Below are 18744 nucleotides of genomic sequence, written 5' to 3'. Positions count from 1 at the left end.
GCACAACATCATATGTTTATTATCTGGGGGAATGCAAATAAGGAAAACAATTAATAGGGAAGCCAGCATACAGGTGGGACCTGAGGATCCTCTGGAATTACAGCTCATCTCCAGACTACAGAGATTGGTTCCCCTGGAAAAAAATGGATACTACAGAGGGTAAAAATGTGGTATTGTAATCCACTGAGGTCCCTGTCCTCCCCAGTCTCCACTTCTAGGAGTTTCCCAACCTAAAGCTGGCAATCCTACCCCCCGCCCCCCCCCCCCCCCCTGCCCGTGGCCTGGGGGACCTGGCAGCCCTATCTTGGTATGATCCTGGGTGCAAATTTAGTAACATTTTCCCATGGTTTAAAAGGGTAGCTATGTTGATCTGCAGTAGAAGAGCTGGACTCATGTCCAGGAGCACCTAAGAGACCAACGGTAGTGGTGGGGTATAAGCGTTCAAGAGTCAAAGCTCCTTTCATCAGTTCTTTCCACAGTGTGTACAAAACTCTTAGTAAATAAGCTCTCTTTGTCATCTGAAGTGCTGAGGTGAATTTCAGGGCCAGACAGGTTAGTACAAGTGGACTAGAGGGAGGTGGTGAGCTCCCTCTCAGTGGCAATCTTTAAGCAGCTTGTCAGGGATGCTCTAGGCTAACCCTGCATTGAGTAGGGAGTTGGACTAGATGGCCTGTATGGCCCTTCAAACTCTATGATTCTATAACTGATTAGTACATCAATCCAAACCTCTCTGCTAGGAAATCTCTACTGTTATTTGGCACTGCAGTCTTGGCTCAGAGGAATGAGTTTGTTCTGGTCAGGTTTTTCATTCAATCTTAGCTATTTCCCCTCCTTACTACATCCCCCATATCATATAGTTTCTCTTTTTGAAGGGTTTTGGTAGTCAAAAATGACACCTGACCCTTATTTATCAGTGGGAAAGCAGGTTAGATCCAACCAAATACCTTGAAGCCCCCTTAAGATACATCAAATTGTTTTACAGCAGTTTAAAACTTGAAAACTGGATTTTGAAATTAAATATTTGTAAATTAAATAGAAACATTAAAAATGTCTGTAAGTTGTTTTAGTTAGGCCAGATTTCAATCAAACTGACCTAAATTTGATGTGTCTATTGTGTTTGAGATGTACGCCACTGAGGGGATTCTTCTGACAGCGCGGGGGGGGGGCATACAAATTAGTGACACCCTGGTTCTCTTCTGCTGCAAGAAAAAAAAAATCAGAGGCCAGCAGATATGTGGTCTGGAGCAGAGAAAGGCCTGGAACAGGTCTTTTCATTGTCTGTAGCATCTCTCTGAACTAACATCTACTTAAGGTCAGCTCTAGAGGCTTCTGAGCCCATGTTCCCTTTATCTGCTAAAGGTAAGGTAAAGGTAGTCCCCTGTGCAAGCACCAGTCGTTTCTGACTCTGGGGTGACGTTGCTTTCATGTTTTCATGGCAGATTTTTTACAGGGTGGTTTGCCATTGTCTTCCCCAGTCATCTACACTTTCCCCCCAGCAGGCTGAGCCGACTACCTGAAACCAGCTTCCGCTGGGATTGAACTCAGGTCGTGAGCAGAGAGTTCAGACTGCAGTATTGCAGCTTTACCACTCCGCGCCACGGGGCTTCTGTAAGGAAGAATTAAAAGAGTCCAAGGTAGGGTGCTGGTGTTGAGAGACAGGTCTGCTGCTGGTTTAAAGTTGATTTTAATGCATTATGACTTCACTACATAGCCATCTTTCCTTTTAAAAAGTAAGCACATTTAATGTATAGATTGTTGCCTTTGACCATCCATTTGTGTTGGACTTTTTCTTTCCTTTTCCATCTTTAAAATGTGGAACAAACTTTTTCTCAGCTAGATGAATGAGGCCAAGAAGTGGAGTTTCTGACCATTGGTTCAGTCTTATTTCATACTGACCCAGTTTTTGATTGGTTTAAAATTTGGGATGAAAAGTCAGCTTACTAAAATGACTAAGATTGCCTCCAGCATACTGCCTTTCTATCCAGAGGTCTTCAATCTTGTTTCTTATTTGACAACATGCCTGAGCTCACAGACTCCCCTCTTCCTTCTCTTTGGTCAGTTCCATGGGATACCTGTTAGCTCATCTTTCCTCCTCTCCACATTCCAAATTAGGACTGAAAATAATCTTTTGTTTTGAACTCTGTCATCATGCCCTGTTAGGTCTAGAGTCTTTCCCCAAACCCTTTCTGTGGTTTAGAGAGGATAAAGAAGCAAAACCATACATTGTGAAGCTTCTACAGCCACACATGGGAAGTTCTGGCTTCACTCCCATGTGTGGAAAAGAAACTTCATATTATGTGTTTTTGTTTCTTATCCTCTCAAACTGCAACAAGGATTGGTCCCTAGTAGTTTTTACCTGGAATTACCTTTTTTTCTGTCTTGCCGTTTGGAATCTTGCCTTGGGAAGGAAGGATCATATGTTAATGGAATCTGTGCAATGTCAGCGCCACAATTTCATATGCAACTGTTTGTAGGGATGGCCACAAACACAGACTACTTTAAAAGGAGATCAGACAGACTCATGGAGGCTAGATCCATCAATGGTGACTATCCATGATTACCAAAGGGAACCTCCAGATTTAAAGGCAGAAAAGTTTCAAATATTAGTTCTGTACTAGTTCTAGGAGTCAGCATTGAGGGAAGAGTTGTCTGCCCTGTTTGTTGACCGCTCAAGGCAACCGATTGGCCACTGTGTATAACACAGAACAAATAGTCGACCATGGCTGCTCTAATGTTCTTAATTTTGGAATAAATGGTTACACCGTCCTTTCATAATCCTTGGCTAACACACATATATCTTTGTGGGTTAGTCCCACCTCACCTCACATGTTTTTTCACAACCTCTATGTGCCTCTCACCCAATGAAAGCACCACTAATGCAAGTGTGTCAGCAATCTTATCTGAAAATAGAATTATATGCAAATTATATATCAATTGGAGGTTAAGTTTGTGTTTTCTATTTTGTTTTCTTCCCGAAAGTGAAATTATTACTTCTTGCATGGAAAGGTCAACAAGTTTAATTTTATCATTTCTCATTAATGAAGAATATTGTTCTAAAAGAACAGAAAGTCTCTCATTTCATTTTTGTCTGTCGCTAATATTGAACCGTTTTTGTTCAAAGGAGTATGCAGATGTGCATATTGAATAGGTCATAAATTTCTGTTAGCATAAAAGGAAGTGGAAATGAAGGGATACCATAAAAGTTAATCCAGAAATCATTAAAGCAATTTTTGCTAAATACCAGAAGATTAGCAATCTAGTGAATACATGTGCCCTGACATTCTCAGTTATTAACTTCCTAAATTGCCATATATATTTTCAGACTAGTTTAAAATGAAAAGTAGAATTAGTTTAATAGAGGACCATGAACCATTCCCCCGCCTGGGGGAGTCATTTGAGTCATATACAGACTGTATGTGTGTGTGGAGAACAGCAGAGAGGCCCCCAAAACCATCCTTTCACCCTTCTAAACCCACTGAAGTTAGGCATATCAACCTCCAGGTGGCATCTGGAGATCTCCCCCTATTACAAGTGATATCCAGATGACCAAGATCAGTTCCCCCAGAGAAAGGTTGCTTTGGGGTGTAAATTGTATGGCATTATACCCTGCTTAGGTCCTTCCCCTCCCCAAAACCCGCTCTCCCCAGACATTTCCGAACCCAGAGCTGGCAGCCCTAATTGAAGTCTGTGGTAGGGTTGCCAAGTCCAATTTAAGAAATATCTGGGGACTTCGGGGGTGGAGCCAGGAGACTTTGGGGGTGGAGCCAGGAGACATTAGGGGTGGAACCAAGATCAAGGCTGTGACAAGCATAATTGAACTCCAAAGGGAGTTCTGGCCATCACATTTAAAGGGACGGCACACCTTTTCAATGCCTTCCTTCCATAGGAAATAATGAAGGATAGGGGCACCTTATTTTGGGGCTTATAGAATTGGACCCCCTGGTCCAATTGTTTTGAAACTTGGGGGATATTTTGGGGAGAGGGACTAGATGTTGTACTGAAAATTTGGTACCTCTACCTCAAAAAACAGCCCCTCCAGAGCCCCAGATACCCACGGATCAATTCTCCATTATTTTCTATGGGAATAAATCTCCATAGGGAATAATAGAGTTCCCTGCAGACATTTCCCTCCCCTCCCCCCGCTTTCTGATGACCCTGAAGCGGGGGGAGGGCCTCCAAAGCGGGGGATCCCCTGCCCCCACCTGGGGATTGGCAACCCTAGTCTGTGGGCTTAGAAGGGGATAACTCGGTGTTGGATTGCCAGTCTGCGAGAATATGTATGTATGTATGCAGGGGTTGTTTTGTAGGAAAAAAGGTGGTGGAGCTCATCCAGGGATTGTTATGCAGCTGCACCTACCATTCAGTGGACGAGGTGGGAGGGAGGAGGTGGAACTGTCAGAAAGATTCAGGAGCTGTGCTGCTATGAGCTCCCGCTGAATCCGAAGCCTGTATGTATGTATGTGTAAATCTGAGGACAGGCCTTGAGTGGCTATGGGAGTTACTGCTGTCTCAGAGGCTTGGATCTAGGGATGCCAGTATCCAGGATCACCTGGAGCTCCTCTCCAGAATACAGAGATCAGTTTCCCTGCAGAAAATGGCTGCTTTGAAAAAGAAAAATGGTTTTTTATGCCCTGCTTGTCTCTGCCCTAAGGAGTCTCAGAGCGGCTTAAAATCACCTTCCCTTTCTCCCTCACACAACTGGGACCGTGTGAGGTAGGTAGTAGGGGAAAATCACTGTTCCTGTTCTCAATGCTTGTGTCTATGGATATGAAATTAACTTCCTTGAGATTAAAACTGCCTTCCCATTTTTCACAATCGTGGATAGCTAGCAGGGTGCTGCATCTGTTTGCCCACCTGCCGGCAAAACTGCTAAACCTCCTCTGTTCTAGTCGTCGCCAGAGGCTCTTAGGTCCTTATCTCTTGTTGAGCATTACATGTTGCGATAGTGCTAAACCGTGTGCCTGCTTATGTGACTATCATAATCCAGCCACAAATTAAATGGAAAGTTTCGAAGTGTTTTAAGAAGAAAGGATTAATTGATGGTGTCATTCAGGTGCCCATCTTTAAATATACTGAATTTTGACTGACATGCAGAGGGACTAGCAAAGGTCTGTAGGGCCATCTCATTTCTCCCTGTATTCCCTCCCCCAGTATTTTTTATTTCCCTTCTTTGGCAGCCTCCATAGCCTTTTCCCCTTTACTGCTTCCTTCTCTTATTCCCATCCACCAGCTAACCTCCTTTTATCTGCCCCCCATTTTCAGCTTCCTTTCTGTCTCTCCTGCTGGCAGCCATTCCCTGGGGAAAGTCTGGCTGAGCTGCTTGATGGCCACAGGTGCCAGGCTGTGTTGTATAGTGTCTGTTGTGTAGTGTCTGAAGGCACCAGGCTAAGTTAGGGTTGCCAAGTCCAATTCAAGAAATATCTGGGGACTTTGGGGGTGGATCCAGGAGACATTGGGGGTGGATCCAGGAGACATTGGGGGTGGATCCAGGAGACATTGGGGGTGGAGCCAGGAACTAGGGCGTTACAAGCATAACTGAACTCCAAAGGGAGTCCTGGCCATCACATTTAAAGGGACCGCACACCTTTTTAAATGCCTTCCTTCCATAGGAAATAATGAAGGATAGGGGCACCTTCTTTGGGGGCTCATAGAATTGGACCCCCTGGTCCAATCCTTTTGAAACTTGGGGGATATTTTGGAGAGAGGCACTGGATACTATGTTGAAAATGTGGTGCCTCCACTTCAATAAACAGCCCTCCCAGAGCCCCAGATACCTGTGGATAAATTCTCCAGTATTTCCTATGGGAATAAGTCTCCATAGGGAATAATAGAGTTCCCAGCAGACTTTTCCCTCCCCTCCCCCTGTTTTCTGATGACCTTGAAGCGGGGGGAGGGCCTCCAAACCAGAGGATCCCTTGCCTCCACCTGGGGATTGGCAACCCTAGGCTAAGTGGTGTGCATAGTGAGTCTCTGGCCTGTCTCTGGTGAGTCCTCCATCAGGTTAAATGACTTGAGGGATATGGGACTCTTTCCATGGCTTTTTTGGTCTTCACATGCAACCCTGATCTTTGCTCCCATGGCTTTGCCTTACCAAGGTTTAGAAGGTTCAGCAATATTGTTTTAGTTGCCTGGCAACCTCCAATATGGTGACTGAGAACTCAGTGGGCATTTTTTTGTTAAAGCTTCAGGGTTTTGTTTTGTTTTTAAAGATTTCAGGTTTTTCTGCAAACTTGTAACTTTCTTTGGGTTTGCAGAGCAGTTGCGCCCCAGATCTGTTAAGTTCCATTTTCTGGATCTGTGGATCAATTAAAAATTAGATGTTACAAAGTGCTAGGAAGTTGTAATATTGGGGAGATTGGGGGGGGGGGTGTTTTAAGGGGTTTTTTTATAATGCAAAGGTAGAAATATAAAACAAAACTAATACAGTATAGTGCATGATAACTTGTATATGAATTGCACAAAGACTGCAGATGGACTAATGGGATGATAGTGGTAATAGTGGAATTTTGTATACAGAAGCAACACATGTGTAGGGGGGGGGGGGAAATTTGATATGAGGCTTTCTCAATTAGTTCCTGATTATTGTAATTTTTTTCCTCATGTTTGAATCAAATGCATAGCAGGTAATAGGATATTTAATTCATCAGTATAGAAGGGGGGAAAGGTTTAAAATCTGTTTTTCATGCTCTTAATGTGATGATACTCTGGAAATCATCGTATACTTTTTATTTTCATTAACTTTATATATGGTAAAACAGAGGAGCAGGCACTGTGATTCCTATGGAGCTTAATGGATCTAGGATTTATTTATTCATTTGATTTTTAACTTTTTAATCTAGTTTTCCCTTTTCAATAATTGCAACATGGCACTGATATATGTATGTATGTATATGTATATATATACATTTATAATTTATAATGACATTAAATTTTGGATTGGGGAAAATAGTTATAAAGAAAATCAGTATAACATTGTCGTATGCTTGCTGAATGGGAAGAAGTCTAAGCCAACCCAACATGTTGCTCGTAATGTATTACTACAAATGTTTACCATAGGGATGAAACATGGGAATCTTGTCCGAATATAAACTACTAAGCTGTGAGTAGTGCTGCCTCTAAGCTGAGTTACTGTGAGTTAGCTCACAGTTTTTAAGCCTCCGGCTCACACATAGTCCCAGAGCAAACTAATTTATTCTGTAGTCAAATTGCTCACTCACAACTTTAATGCCAGTAGCTCACAAAGTAGAATTTTTGCTCACAAGACTCCACAGCTTAGAGCTAGCATTGGCTATGAGTCAAAACTGTGGGACTCTCCTCCACTTTGAAGACCATGCCATTGGTTATATGGGTTTGTTTTTAATGGATGGTCTAGATTTTCTGTTCTGTGTGTGCATTTAAACACTTCTGTTGTTATATTCCTTATTTCTTAAAGGTCTTAAAACAGCTGAGATGGAAATGAGTGGCACAAAGTACTTAGGCACTGTTTTTTCTAATTCATGACGAAAGCTTCTTCAATGGGAAGATCATTAATGTCTGACAATGTCAGTCCATAAAAATGGAATATTGTAAAAATAATAGGATGAAGGGGCTCAAAACTCTGGATAGATTCAAAAAGTATGCTTCATGCAAAGACAAACCTTTTTAGTAAGCACTTTAGACAACACAGTGTCAGCAATCTGGGGTCAGGACTGCTACTTTTTTAAAGGTTGGGGAAGGGTTGTTGACTGGGATAGTGTGTTTGGCTTTCTTCTTCAGTGCCTTGTCCTCAGTCTTCTCTGAGCTCAGATGCAGAATCTTTGAGGGAGAAAGGGAGAGATGACAGATGCAGAATCTTTGAGGGAGAAAGGGCTACATGACGCAGCAACTCCTCCCCATTTTATAAATAATAGAGTAGCTGGGATTGCTAATTCAGTCTGAAAGGACTATGGGAGACATCGAGTTTGGCTAGGATTGCCAGCTCTTGCCCAGCTGCCGACAGGGGATATAGATCCTCTTCTATGGGTTCCACTTTGAGCAAGCTTTGCATGTACAACATGATGGCATCACTTGGAAGTGATGTCATCATACTGGGCATGTCACACGGGGGATGCTCTTCCATGTGAGAGATCTCTATGGTTATCATAGATTTTTTCCCCAAGTGCTAGAGAACCCCTGCATAATGTGTCGAGTGCAATGATGTCACTTCTGGATAATGTCATTATGCCAGGCATGTTTGGTGTACCAGCACCCTTTGGGGGCAGGACTTCCCCTGCTGACCAGTTCTATGGCAGTGGATTGGAGATCCCAGAATCGGGGTAACTCCTGCCCTTGGCAGGGGAATAGGAACCCTAAGTTTGGCCCATAGTCAAACTCGGAGCACTGCTGTAATGCAATAAGGTGAAAAAACTGTGTCTTTATTTGAATGATCAAAGGCTTCCCCCCCTTTTTTGTTCATTTTCAATAGATGACACGAGAACAGTACATACTGGCAACACAGCAAAATAATCTGCCAAGAACTGAACACCCTCAACTTTATCCAGTAGGAATTTATGGCTGGCGAAAGAGGTGCCTATACTTCTTTGTCCTCTTGCTGTTGGTTACCATGATCGTTAACTTAGCAATGACAATCTGGATACTGAAAGTTATGAATTTCACGGTGGTAAGTAGAACAAAGATTTTGTTTCTTTGCTTGTGAATTCTAAGAGTTTGAGTGGTGGTTTGGTACTACCTCCATTTATACCCTGTGTATGGTTAAGTTTCAAATATTAATCAGAGGCACCATTTCAGACTTCACTGGAAAGTCCAAAGATATTTCTATAGAAATTCAAGGACCTGATGCCCAGTGTCTGGATTGCAGAAAAGTTGCATTTTTAAAATAGTATTTTTTTGTGTTTTTTTCTTATATAGCATAATATCATTAGCAATGTGATCAGCTCAGGTCAATTTCCATCCTTTTTCCTAAAGTGCTCTTTGTGTGTATACTGTTCATCCATTTAATTATTCCAGTCATTGTCATTTGTAGGGATCGGGTAGATTTCTGCCAACCTAAATCTAGTCTGGAATCATGTGAGGGCCGAACATATTTGAAGGAGCTCAAGAGCTTCTGCTTTCTTATGGGATTCAGACCCACTCTAGAAATGGTGGAGAGTCTCTGGTGCAGGGATGGAGAATTATTACACACACACACAGTGCCGGATCTAGGGGGGGAAGAGGGGGGTGCTTGCCCCCGGTGCTGACGGGGGGGGGGAGCCAAATTTGGTATGGAGTCCATTGTATTCTTTGGGACCATAAGATAGAATGGCCTACAAGGGGGCATCATTTTTTAATTTTGCCCCCCCCCCCCTCAAAAAACATGTAGATCCAGTCCTATCATTCTTGGAATGACAGACTAGGGATGACTGGAGCAATACAGTAAAGCTTGATGAATTTTTGGCATTTTTGTGGAATAAAATAATTCCCCTGTGCCAAAGTTCAGCATCTACCCTAGAAGCACGAATGTTCCTTGCAGACATTGATCTTGTACCATCCTTTCACTGGAATAGTATTTTGCAAGGTACAAGGAGGAATTCAAAATCAGGCTGCGTTACATCCCATGGCATTCCAAAAGTGTCTGGTTCAGTTATAGGAAAAATTGGTCCTGGGGCAGTCTGATGTGTGTGCCTCTAAAACAATACCTTGATTGTTTTTCTGGGGGTAAAATCATGTATTGGGGGAGGCTTAATGACTCTCCCATGGATGGACCTAGGGAAACTTGTGACAATTAACATGAGCTAGGCTAATGTTTTTGATGAAATTATGTGATGGGAACTAAAGATGTTAAAAGTTCCTTGATGACTCTTGAATTCAGGAAGGCAAACATTATTGGACTGTATGCATAGACCATTAATTAGGTTAATGGGCAAACGGAAGCATGACCAAGTGTGGCCAGGGTGAAGTCCAGGTGAGAGGAAGTGTCTTCAGGAAACCCATTGTTGAGATTAAGTATCTCTTTTAGGGTGGGGAGAAGAGCTATTAGCAAGTCAGTTGTCCTACTTCACCTTCCAAAATATATCCCAGGCTCATCTTTGGCCAGGATCCATATTGTTTGTTCCAGCACCATTCTGTTTCCACTTCCAAACAAGGTTGTACAGTGCACACATGATTTGGGGGGTGGAATTAAAGAGGGGTGTCTGATTTCAAACTGCCCTTCAACAGGAGGACTCTGGCTGCTAACAGGTGTGCACTACCCACGCAGGAGCCTTTACAGGTCCATGTAAATTTGATGGTGGAACTTCTGCCCTCAAACAGTAGAATAATTCCATTCTTCTCAGAAATCCCACAGAATAAGCTGAGTGGTCTTGTCCACCCCTAAGTGTGTAGAACTAAAAAGCGGACCAGACACAAAATTGTTCCTAAGGAATCATCACATGTGTCTGAAAACAAAGGATTATGGATGAATTCCTACCTCCCGTGTCCTCCCTAAAGTCTGCCTCTGATTCTCATCAGTGATGTGTACTGCAGAATGAATACTTAGTCATGGAACATTGTAGATTTATTGTATAATTTTAAAAAGAGGTGACATACTATTTTTCCTCTGTCCTTTGTTTTGATAAAGTATTATTTGTCTTATAGAAGAGCGTGTTTGTTATCCCTTTTTTATCATACTAATCTATGGAATGTGCGCTTTGACAATCCCTTGGCTTTATTATCAGTACATACATCTTGGTAGTTTATGGATAACAATAACTTTTGTTTAGCAACTGTTAGTGCCTTCCTCATCACTATAGATCTCCACTGTGTGTCTTGTGTATTAAAATTTGGTGTGTAATAATAGTATGAAGATGATTCAGTAGTCTTAAGTTAAGAATTACTCCTATGCATTAGGAAAGCAATAGCCTGATTCATGGTGTGTTAAAACAGTGAAAGTATTGTTTAAAGGCATCTTTGTGATACAGTTAAATATTCTTTGGGTACATATATTTAATGGACTGGAAGTGGGGGCTGTGAGAAGAGAGGACCATTTGGGAGCCTCAGCCTGTTCCCCAAAACACCTCTTTCCATGAGTTTTGTTTTTTGAACTCTTAGTATCCTGAGCAGACTTATTTCTTCTTTCCCTCTATAATTGGGAGCCAAACTAGACTTTCCCAGTGTCCAACTCACCAGTTAAGCCCTGCTCTCTGGGCTCCTGCATTTGGAGGTGAGATAATGTGAGACAGGGCATTTTCTGTCATAGCACCTCCTCCTTGAGGCTTGCCTGATATGTCCTTTACTTGTACCTGACCAAAAGACATATTTTTATCCAGGCATTTAATTAGGGGTGTTATATATAACCAGCTTTTTAATTATCAGATAGATAGATAGATAGATAGATAGATAGATAGATAGATAGATAGATAGATAGATAGATAGATAGATAGATAGATAGATAGATAGATAGATAGTATTATGACTTGGTTTAAATTGTAATCCGCCTCCGGCAGGACTCTTAAGAGTTGGTATAGAACAGGGGAGGCCAAACTTGCTTAACATAAGAGCCACATAGAATAAATGTCAAATGTTGGAGAGCCACAAGATCTGAACATCAGATGTTTGAGAGCTGCAAGACATGGAGGGAGGGGGGGAGGGAAGCAAATAGATGGGGAAGGGGAGGTGGAAAGAAAGCAACTTTAACTTTAAATGCATTCACCAAGCCACCAGCTAGCTTGACTTGGAAAAGTGGTTCACAGAGAGAAATGCCTTCTCTAAGCCGACTGACAGGGTGATGGGGGCTTCAAGAGGCACATAAAATATGTGAAGGAGCCACATGTGGCTCCCGAGCCATAGTTTGGCCACTCTTGGCATAAAAATTTAAACAAAGAAAGAAATGAAATAGACATTGTGAGGAACATTATTTGGGACTAGAGTTGTCAGGTCTTCATCTCTTGCTGGTGAGGGGTGGGAGGGAGCTTTCAGGGAGTGGGGGGTGACATGACCAGATCATGCAGAAGTGATGTCATCACACCAGGAATGGTGCACAGTGACTCTGGTATTTGGGGTAAAATTCTATGGTTACCGTAGAGTTTCATGTGACTGCATTGCATTGTGGACTTTGCACCAGGTCAGGGGCAGGGCTGGCCATTGGCAGGCAGGAGCCCATGAAATTGGGGGTTCCCACACTCTCACAAGCAGCAACTCATATAAAGTGGTTTTACTTATCTAAAAAGCACTCTGTTGGACTCTGAAACACTGGAAGGGGAGAGGAGAGACTTCCAGTTTTCTGACTATACCACTTTCAGCAGCAGAAACAGCCACTGGGGAGGCTGTTTGCCCCTTTCTTGGGCTCCATGTAAACCCCCCACCACCACCATTTCTACTGGCAGAACAGGAAACCCTTCCTCCCACTTCACAGTTCTCTGGAGCACAACAGAATACTTTTTAGGTAAGCAGACCTCTTGAGGTGATTTGTTACACATGGCAGCATGTCAGGTCAGGCACCTGTATCCCAACCTGTGCTGTGCTGCAATGCATTTTAATACAGCGGAGCTGAATTTCACTTTTCAGCATTTGTATGGCCACTTAGAAGCTGTTCCTTGCTGGAGTTGTGTGAACTTGCAAATAAAGGGTTGATGCTTTGAGCCAGCATTTCTCTGCTGAATGGACCTTAGAGCTGGTGCCTAGTGAGTACTCTAACCTGGGAACCCACAGCCAAAGGGGAATATTACACTGAAGAGCCATTACCAATCTGAGTAAACCTGGGGGCAGTGGGAGAAGCTTGCAGTGCCCAACCATTTCATGTTTTCCTAAACCCAGAGCATTTTATATTCTTTATAAAGTTTATATCTCCCCTACCTGGCATTACATTTTTATGATATGCATGGCCTAGCCTCACAAGGTCCCATTTATGCTAGATTTGGCCCTCGTAACAAATGAGCTCGACACCCCTGAGATATAGCGATAGTTGTGAATCAGGCTTATTCTACTGGTTTTGTTTTTCCTAAAGCACAAGATTCATTGTAGCTAGAGATGTGTTTCAGATGTATTTGAATGCTGCACTTTTCCTCAGTGACATATTGTAATCTGTGAAAGACAGATGACCTTTTATATTGTCATGATAGTAAAAAGTTTCTAGTTGATCTAATGAAATTGAATGGCAGTTAGTTCAGAGCAGATAAAAGGAAGGTTTTCTGCCCACTGTGCATAACTTATCAAATTGATCACCGCAAGATGTGGTAATGGACAGCTTCGAGACCTTTTAAGAATGCTTAAAAGAACATGAAAAGAAGTATATCAGCACCCAAATGTAAGCCCTATGTACAGAGTACTATACTTCTGAGTTCCATCTCTTGGGAATTAAGGATATATGGCTCACACTCTTGCACACTGCTAGGCAGGGCTTTTTTGTAGAAAAAGCCCAGCAGGAACTCATTTGCATATTAGGCCACACCTCCTGACATCACCATTGTTTCACACAGGGCTTTTTTGTAGAAGAAACCTAGCAGGAACTCATTTGTGTATTAGGCCACACCCCTTGATGCCAAGCCAGCGGAACTGCATTCCTGCATTTAAAGAAGCCCTGCTGCTAGGTGAGAAATGTGGTTTCCAGGCAGTGGCTCCCAGGCAGTGTCCCATCCTGGCAGTGACCCAGTTCTGCTTAACTTCAGCCAGTTTGCTACATCAGGTCTTCATACCACACCCAGGGCCCCACTTGTGTCCTTGAGATAACTGTCTAAAATTAGACGTAGAAAGCTTTAAAGCAAACTGAAGTCAGTCTTCCTGAAAATAGAACCAGATGAGTGTAAGTATTTTTTCACTTTCCACCAGGAGAGGATTGTTAAAAAATAAACTGACAGGGTAATATATAACCTCATCCTGGGCAGGGAAGGACATACGCAGGGCTCTTGTCCTTCTCACCCTTAGCTCCAGGCAATTCTAAAATTGGGGATTTACAGGTACTCTCTTTCCACTTACTGTGGCTGCAGTGGCTCTGGAATAGTGTTATGTTCCCATCAGGATGGGAGGTAAACCAGGTGAGGCTTAAGATGGTTCCAGACATGCTGCTTGTGTTACACATTTCTAACTTGTCAGCCTGTCAGCTGCACCAACACCAGGTTTATATCCACTTGCCAGTGGTGGCTCACTACACTACAGTGGTGTTTGGCTAGATACCTAAAGAACCAACTCTTCCTGTATTATCCAGCCCATTTCTGTGCCCCTGCCTTGAGAGGTGAGGTGGGTGATGATGCCAAGCTAGATGGAACTGCATTCCTGCTCAAAAAAGAAGAAGCCCTGGTTGCAGTGCAGCCAGTACATACTTTATTTTAAACATCAGGGATATTTTGGAGCATGTGTAATAGATACCCAATAACTATGCTAGGTCTGTGATAGTCTCAAACAAGACTCAACCTATACAATAGGAGACAAATGGCAACGCTAATTTCAATGATTAATCCTATTGGCTTTTTAAAATGTTCTGATTCTGCCTCGAGGAGTGATGTATGGATAGCCTTTTAAAATGCTTTTTGTCAAATGTTTTATATCGCTACATTATTTGGATTGTAAGCAACATCAAGCAGAACAGCATTAAAAGTATTCTAAATAAATAATAGAGTTTCTCTGCATTACACTGCTTGTGGGGCTTAGTTGCAATCCAAAGCTGTTCACAGACTGACCTTAAGATTACTCTGTTATCCTCTTATAACAAAATATAGAACTGGCTCAGGTAGTATTTCAAAAGATTGAGATAATATAGAACTGAATTTCAAATTTAATGTTCACTGGGGATCTCTCCCACTTGTTCCCTTTATTGTCTGCTGATTCGTGAATTGAAGTCTTTGCTTCACTAGTTCAAGTCCTGTCCATGTGGCTGAAGTAATTATACAAACAGATTTTTACAATTTGCAAAGATAACATTTGAAGTGTAACACCCACTTTATTCCCCAACCCAGTCTTTCATGACTACACTGGCTATGGAATTTCAAGAAATCACTTAGCTAATATGGGGGTTTTAACTGTCCCTTCAGTTCTAAATCCAATTAGATCATAGACAGTTGACAAGTGAAAGTTAATCTTTAATCCTCCTTTGTGAGAATGAACTAGCAACTTCCTTCCTCTATTCAAACAACAAGCTGGAGAAAGCAGAGAAGGGAAATAAATTAACAGTGAAATTTAAAAAAGCAGAAAACCAAGTGCAAATTGTTTAGGGAATCGTATTGATCTGCCTCAATTATATTTCCTTTTGTTACTCTTCTATGCTGTCCCGTAAGTGCAGATTTGTAGCTGTTAACATTTTGTATCTGAACAAGCCGGACATGTTGTTACTATCAATTGGTTCTCTTCCTTGGAAGACTGACAGGATGCTTTGATTTGTATGATAGAGAAACTATCAGATTGCCCTTGCCACAATGTATGGAGAGGGCATTGTTGACATGAAAGTATTAACCTTTATTCTTCACATTGATTCCATGTGAAATGCTCTGTTATAGAACTGATATTGCTTTTGTAACTAGCTGTAAAGAGCATATGCATCGGTATGACTTTTGATTGTAACTTTTTAGCAGCTGGGCTCTGAATACTGTCAGTTAAGCTACCATTATCTCAATGTACTCATTAAAATTTTCTATACAAAATTGCTGTATTATTACAGTGTTGCGGAAGCTGTTTCCCTTTGGCATGCTACCATGCATGTATGGTAATAGCTGTGTAGAAGAAAAATATGGATGGGATCTTGGGGATCTTTCCTGTACTCTAGGATACCTTTCATAAGAACATACCATGCCATTTGCCTTTTTTTGATTCTACCAAAAATGCTACTGGAAGTGTGTGAGACCAAATAATGAGAACACATGACTCTTATGCTGAGTCAGATCCTTGGTCCATCAAAGTCAGTATTGGCTACTCAGACTACTCCTGGATCTTAGGCTGAGGTCTTTCACATCACCTACTGCCTGGTCTCTCTCTTTTTTTACTTGGAGATGCCAAGGATTGAAACTGGGACCTTCTGCATGCCAAACAGGTGCTCTACCACTCAACGGTCCTGAGAGGCGGCTCTCCTTTGAAATGTTGGCAGGGCAGTCAAATCCATCTACATTGTGGCTGCAGTCCCAAATTGTGGGGGCCCTGATATGTTCACTGTGCAGTGCACTCACAGTGAAGAGGTTGGATTGGAGGTTAAATTGCTTGTATTAAAAATGGGTTATGAACCTTGCCAAGTCAAAATGCTACCTGGACCTTTAACAATTGGTGTTGACCTCACTCAGTCATTGTGATCATGATAATGGAAATAAAAGGCAATATTGTTCTTAAAGTTCAAGTTATGGACAGAAAGGTATCAGATGGATATTGGTGGGGGGGGGGAACAGTAAGAGCAGTACAGCAGTGGAATTGGCTGCTTAGGGAGTGGAATTGGCTGCCTCTTTGGCAATCCTCAAGAAGCATCTGGATGAACATTTATCAGGGATGCTTTAGGTTGAACCTGCATTGGACAGGGGTTGGACTGGATGGCCTCTGTGGCCCCTTCCGACTCTGTCCCCCTATGATTCTACAAAGATGCAATTTTGGAAAAGCCTGGAAAATTGCAGCTAGTATAGGAGGTATCTGTAACCATTATTACTGGCTCATAATTGCTGGGCCCTTTCTGTGAGCTCCCACCTCATCTCTGAAACAATATCAGTGGTAGCAGAAGCTCCAGCTCCAGAGGCAGTAGTCTTCATTGGTAATGCCACATTCTCCTCCTGTATGGCTTAGATTTCCTGAGGCCAGTACATCTGCTCATTGCCTGCTGGGTGTATGTGGGCTCCTTACTTGGTATCTAGTAGCTTGCTTTCTCCTTTTCCATTCTGTTGATAACATTAGTACTGTATTTCAGGTACCAACCCCCTCCCTACTTTTTTTCCTCTTCTACGTGGGCATAGGGGCACATCAGACTGTGAAAATTCCTATTTCTCTTAATGGTAAATTCCTGTGGAATTTAAGGTACACCAAACAGGAAAGAGAGGGTAGATTTTGAGTCCATAGTACTATATTCTAAATATCTGGGTTTAGGTGAATAGTCTTCACTTTACAGTCTTTTCCCCTTTGGTGTGTGACAGTGAAATGTTCTATTGCATTATAATAGAAGTGAATTTTCCCTCTCTTCAAATGGCTTACATCATTGCATTGTTTTTGTACAGTTTCATATATGGGAGGGATGGTGGCTCAGTGGTAGAGCATCTGCTTGGTAAGCAGAAGGTCCCAGGTTCAATCCCCCAACATCTCCAACTAAAAAGGGTCCAGGCAAATAGGCATGAAAAACCTCAGCTTGAGACCCTGGAGAGCCGCTGCCAGTCTGAGTAGACAATTCTGACGTTGATGGACTGAGGGTCTGATTCAGTATAAGGCAGCTTCATATGTTTCCTCTGCCCATCAGATCCTCAAAGGAGAGTTCAATGTGCTCTTATAGCCCTTTCAAGAAATGGCACTGCTGGATGAAACCAGAAGCTGTTCCATCATAATTCTGTTTGGAGTTTCCTGCTGCAAAGGAAATGTATGTTCATTATTACTGGATAAAAAAGCATACTTTTCATCAGGGCTTTTTTTGTAACAGGAGCTCCTTTGCATATTAGGCTGCACTCCCCTGACGTAGCCAATCCTCCAAGAGCTTACAGGGCTTTCTTGCAGGGCTTGCTGTAAACTCCAGGAAGATTGGCTACATCAGGGGTGTGTGACCTAATATGCAAAGGAGTTGCTGCTTTTCATAGCATACTTTTGCTAAATTTCCTGCTAGCTAGCTCAGATGGCAATGTTGGGGTGGAGGGACAAAAACTTGTCTTTGATCTGTAAGTTTGCCCAAATGCTAAGCCTGGTTATTAGTTTCACTGTGCATCAGATTCTCTGTAATGAGCACTGTCTTTCCAATACACTTTCTGTATATTGCTGGAAGTATCATAGCTTATTGTGATCTCATTAGTACAGAATGTGTTGACCAAGAGTATTTTTAAAGCTGGAAAAAATGAACTGCAAATCAACAGATTGCTTAAAATGTGTTCATTGAAACACTTTGCCAGGGTTCAAACAAACTGAATCTAGACATGAAAGCACCTTTGTAATTGCTATTAACCTAGCTTGGAGCAAAACCTGAGGATTAGCAAGTGTTTTCCTGGCTGTCTTTTTTTGAACTCCCAAGTAAGCATGCATTTGAGGTGATGTCCATCTCTTTAAGTGTAGACATGCCAATTAGTATGTTTGTTGGGTACTTGCCCTAGGGTTTACTTGCCAGCCAACCATGAGTTTAATAGCTAGACAGCATGTGCAGCAATGTGAAGCATTTAACATCTGTTCTTCCCTCTGGCTGTAGTCTTTCAGACATTCACAAGTGCTCTGCGCTGACGCAAACCTGTTAATATATATCCAAACAAGTATTTCAGCAGAAGCACTGGTGAGCTCAAGATTTCACAGCCACTTAGCACAATGGGCAAATGCTTGGACTTTTGTTTGGAGATGGTAATCAATTATGCGACTTCAAAAATTTAAGGAGCATGAGGAAAGTTCCTGTGTTCATTGTGTCTGGCAACGAGTCAGACTTTCTGGGTGATATCAGCATCCTTCATGCATATCTCAGATGTCTAAATGTACATGGCTCCAAGAAGATGATGCTATATACGTAATTCTACCCTCCCCCTGGTTTACCTGGAATGAATCCTTGGTGAATGTAGGGAAAATATTGCAAGATAATTACTGAATTACCTTTGTGGGGGTCCGTTATTAGGGATGGGCATAGAGAATGCAGTTCAGCTTTGTTTATGGTTTGTGATGTGCCCCGTTTGCGAACCA

The 18744-nt window shown here is 42.3% G+C and overlaps 1 protein-coding gene across 3 annotated transcripts in view; it reads left to right on the top strand.

The window, feature by feature from the left end:
- Window positions 1–18744, top strand: part of SGCZ (sarcoglycan zeta) — an 865974-nt gene that overhangs the window by 498445 nt on the left and 348785 nt on the right. For all 3 annotated transcript variants that reach the window (XM_060246399.1, XM_060246400.1, XM_060246401.1), the window contains one exon: window positions 8444–8638. In XM_060246399.1, coding sequence (XP_060102382.1) covers window positions 8444–8638 — 195 coding nt within the window. The remainder of the gene's footprint in view (window positions 1–8443; window positions 8639–18744) is intronic.

Source organism: Heteronotia binoei, chromosome 9 (assembly GCF_032191835.1).
Source record: "Heteronotia binoei isolate CCM8104 ecotype False Entrance Well chromosome 9, APGP_CSIRO_Hbin_v1, whole genome shotgun sequence".
NCBI classification, from domain to species: Eukaryota; Metazoa; Chordata; class Lepidosauria; order Squamata; family Gekkonidae; genus Heteronotia; species Heteronotia binoei.
This window is presented reverse-complemented; position numbering and strand designations above follow the sequence as displayed.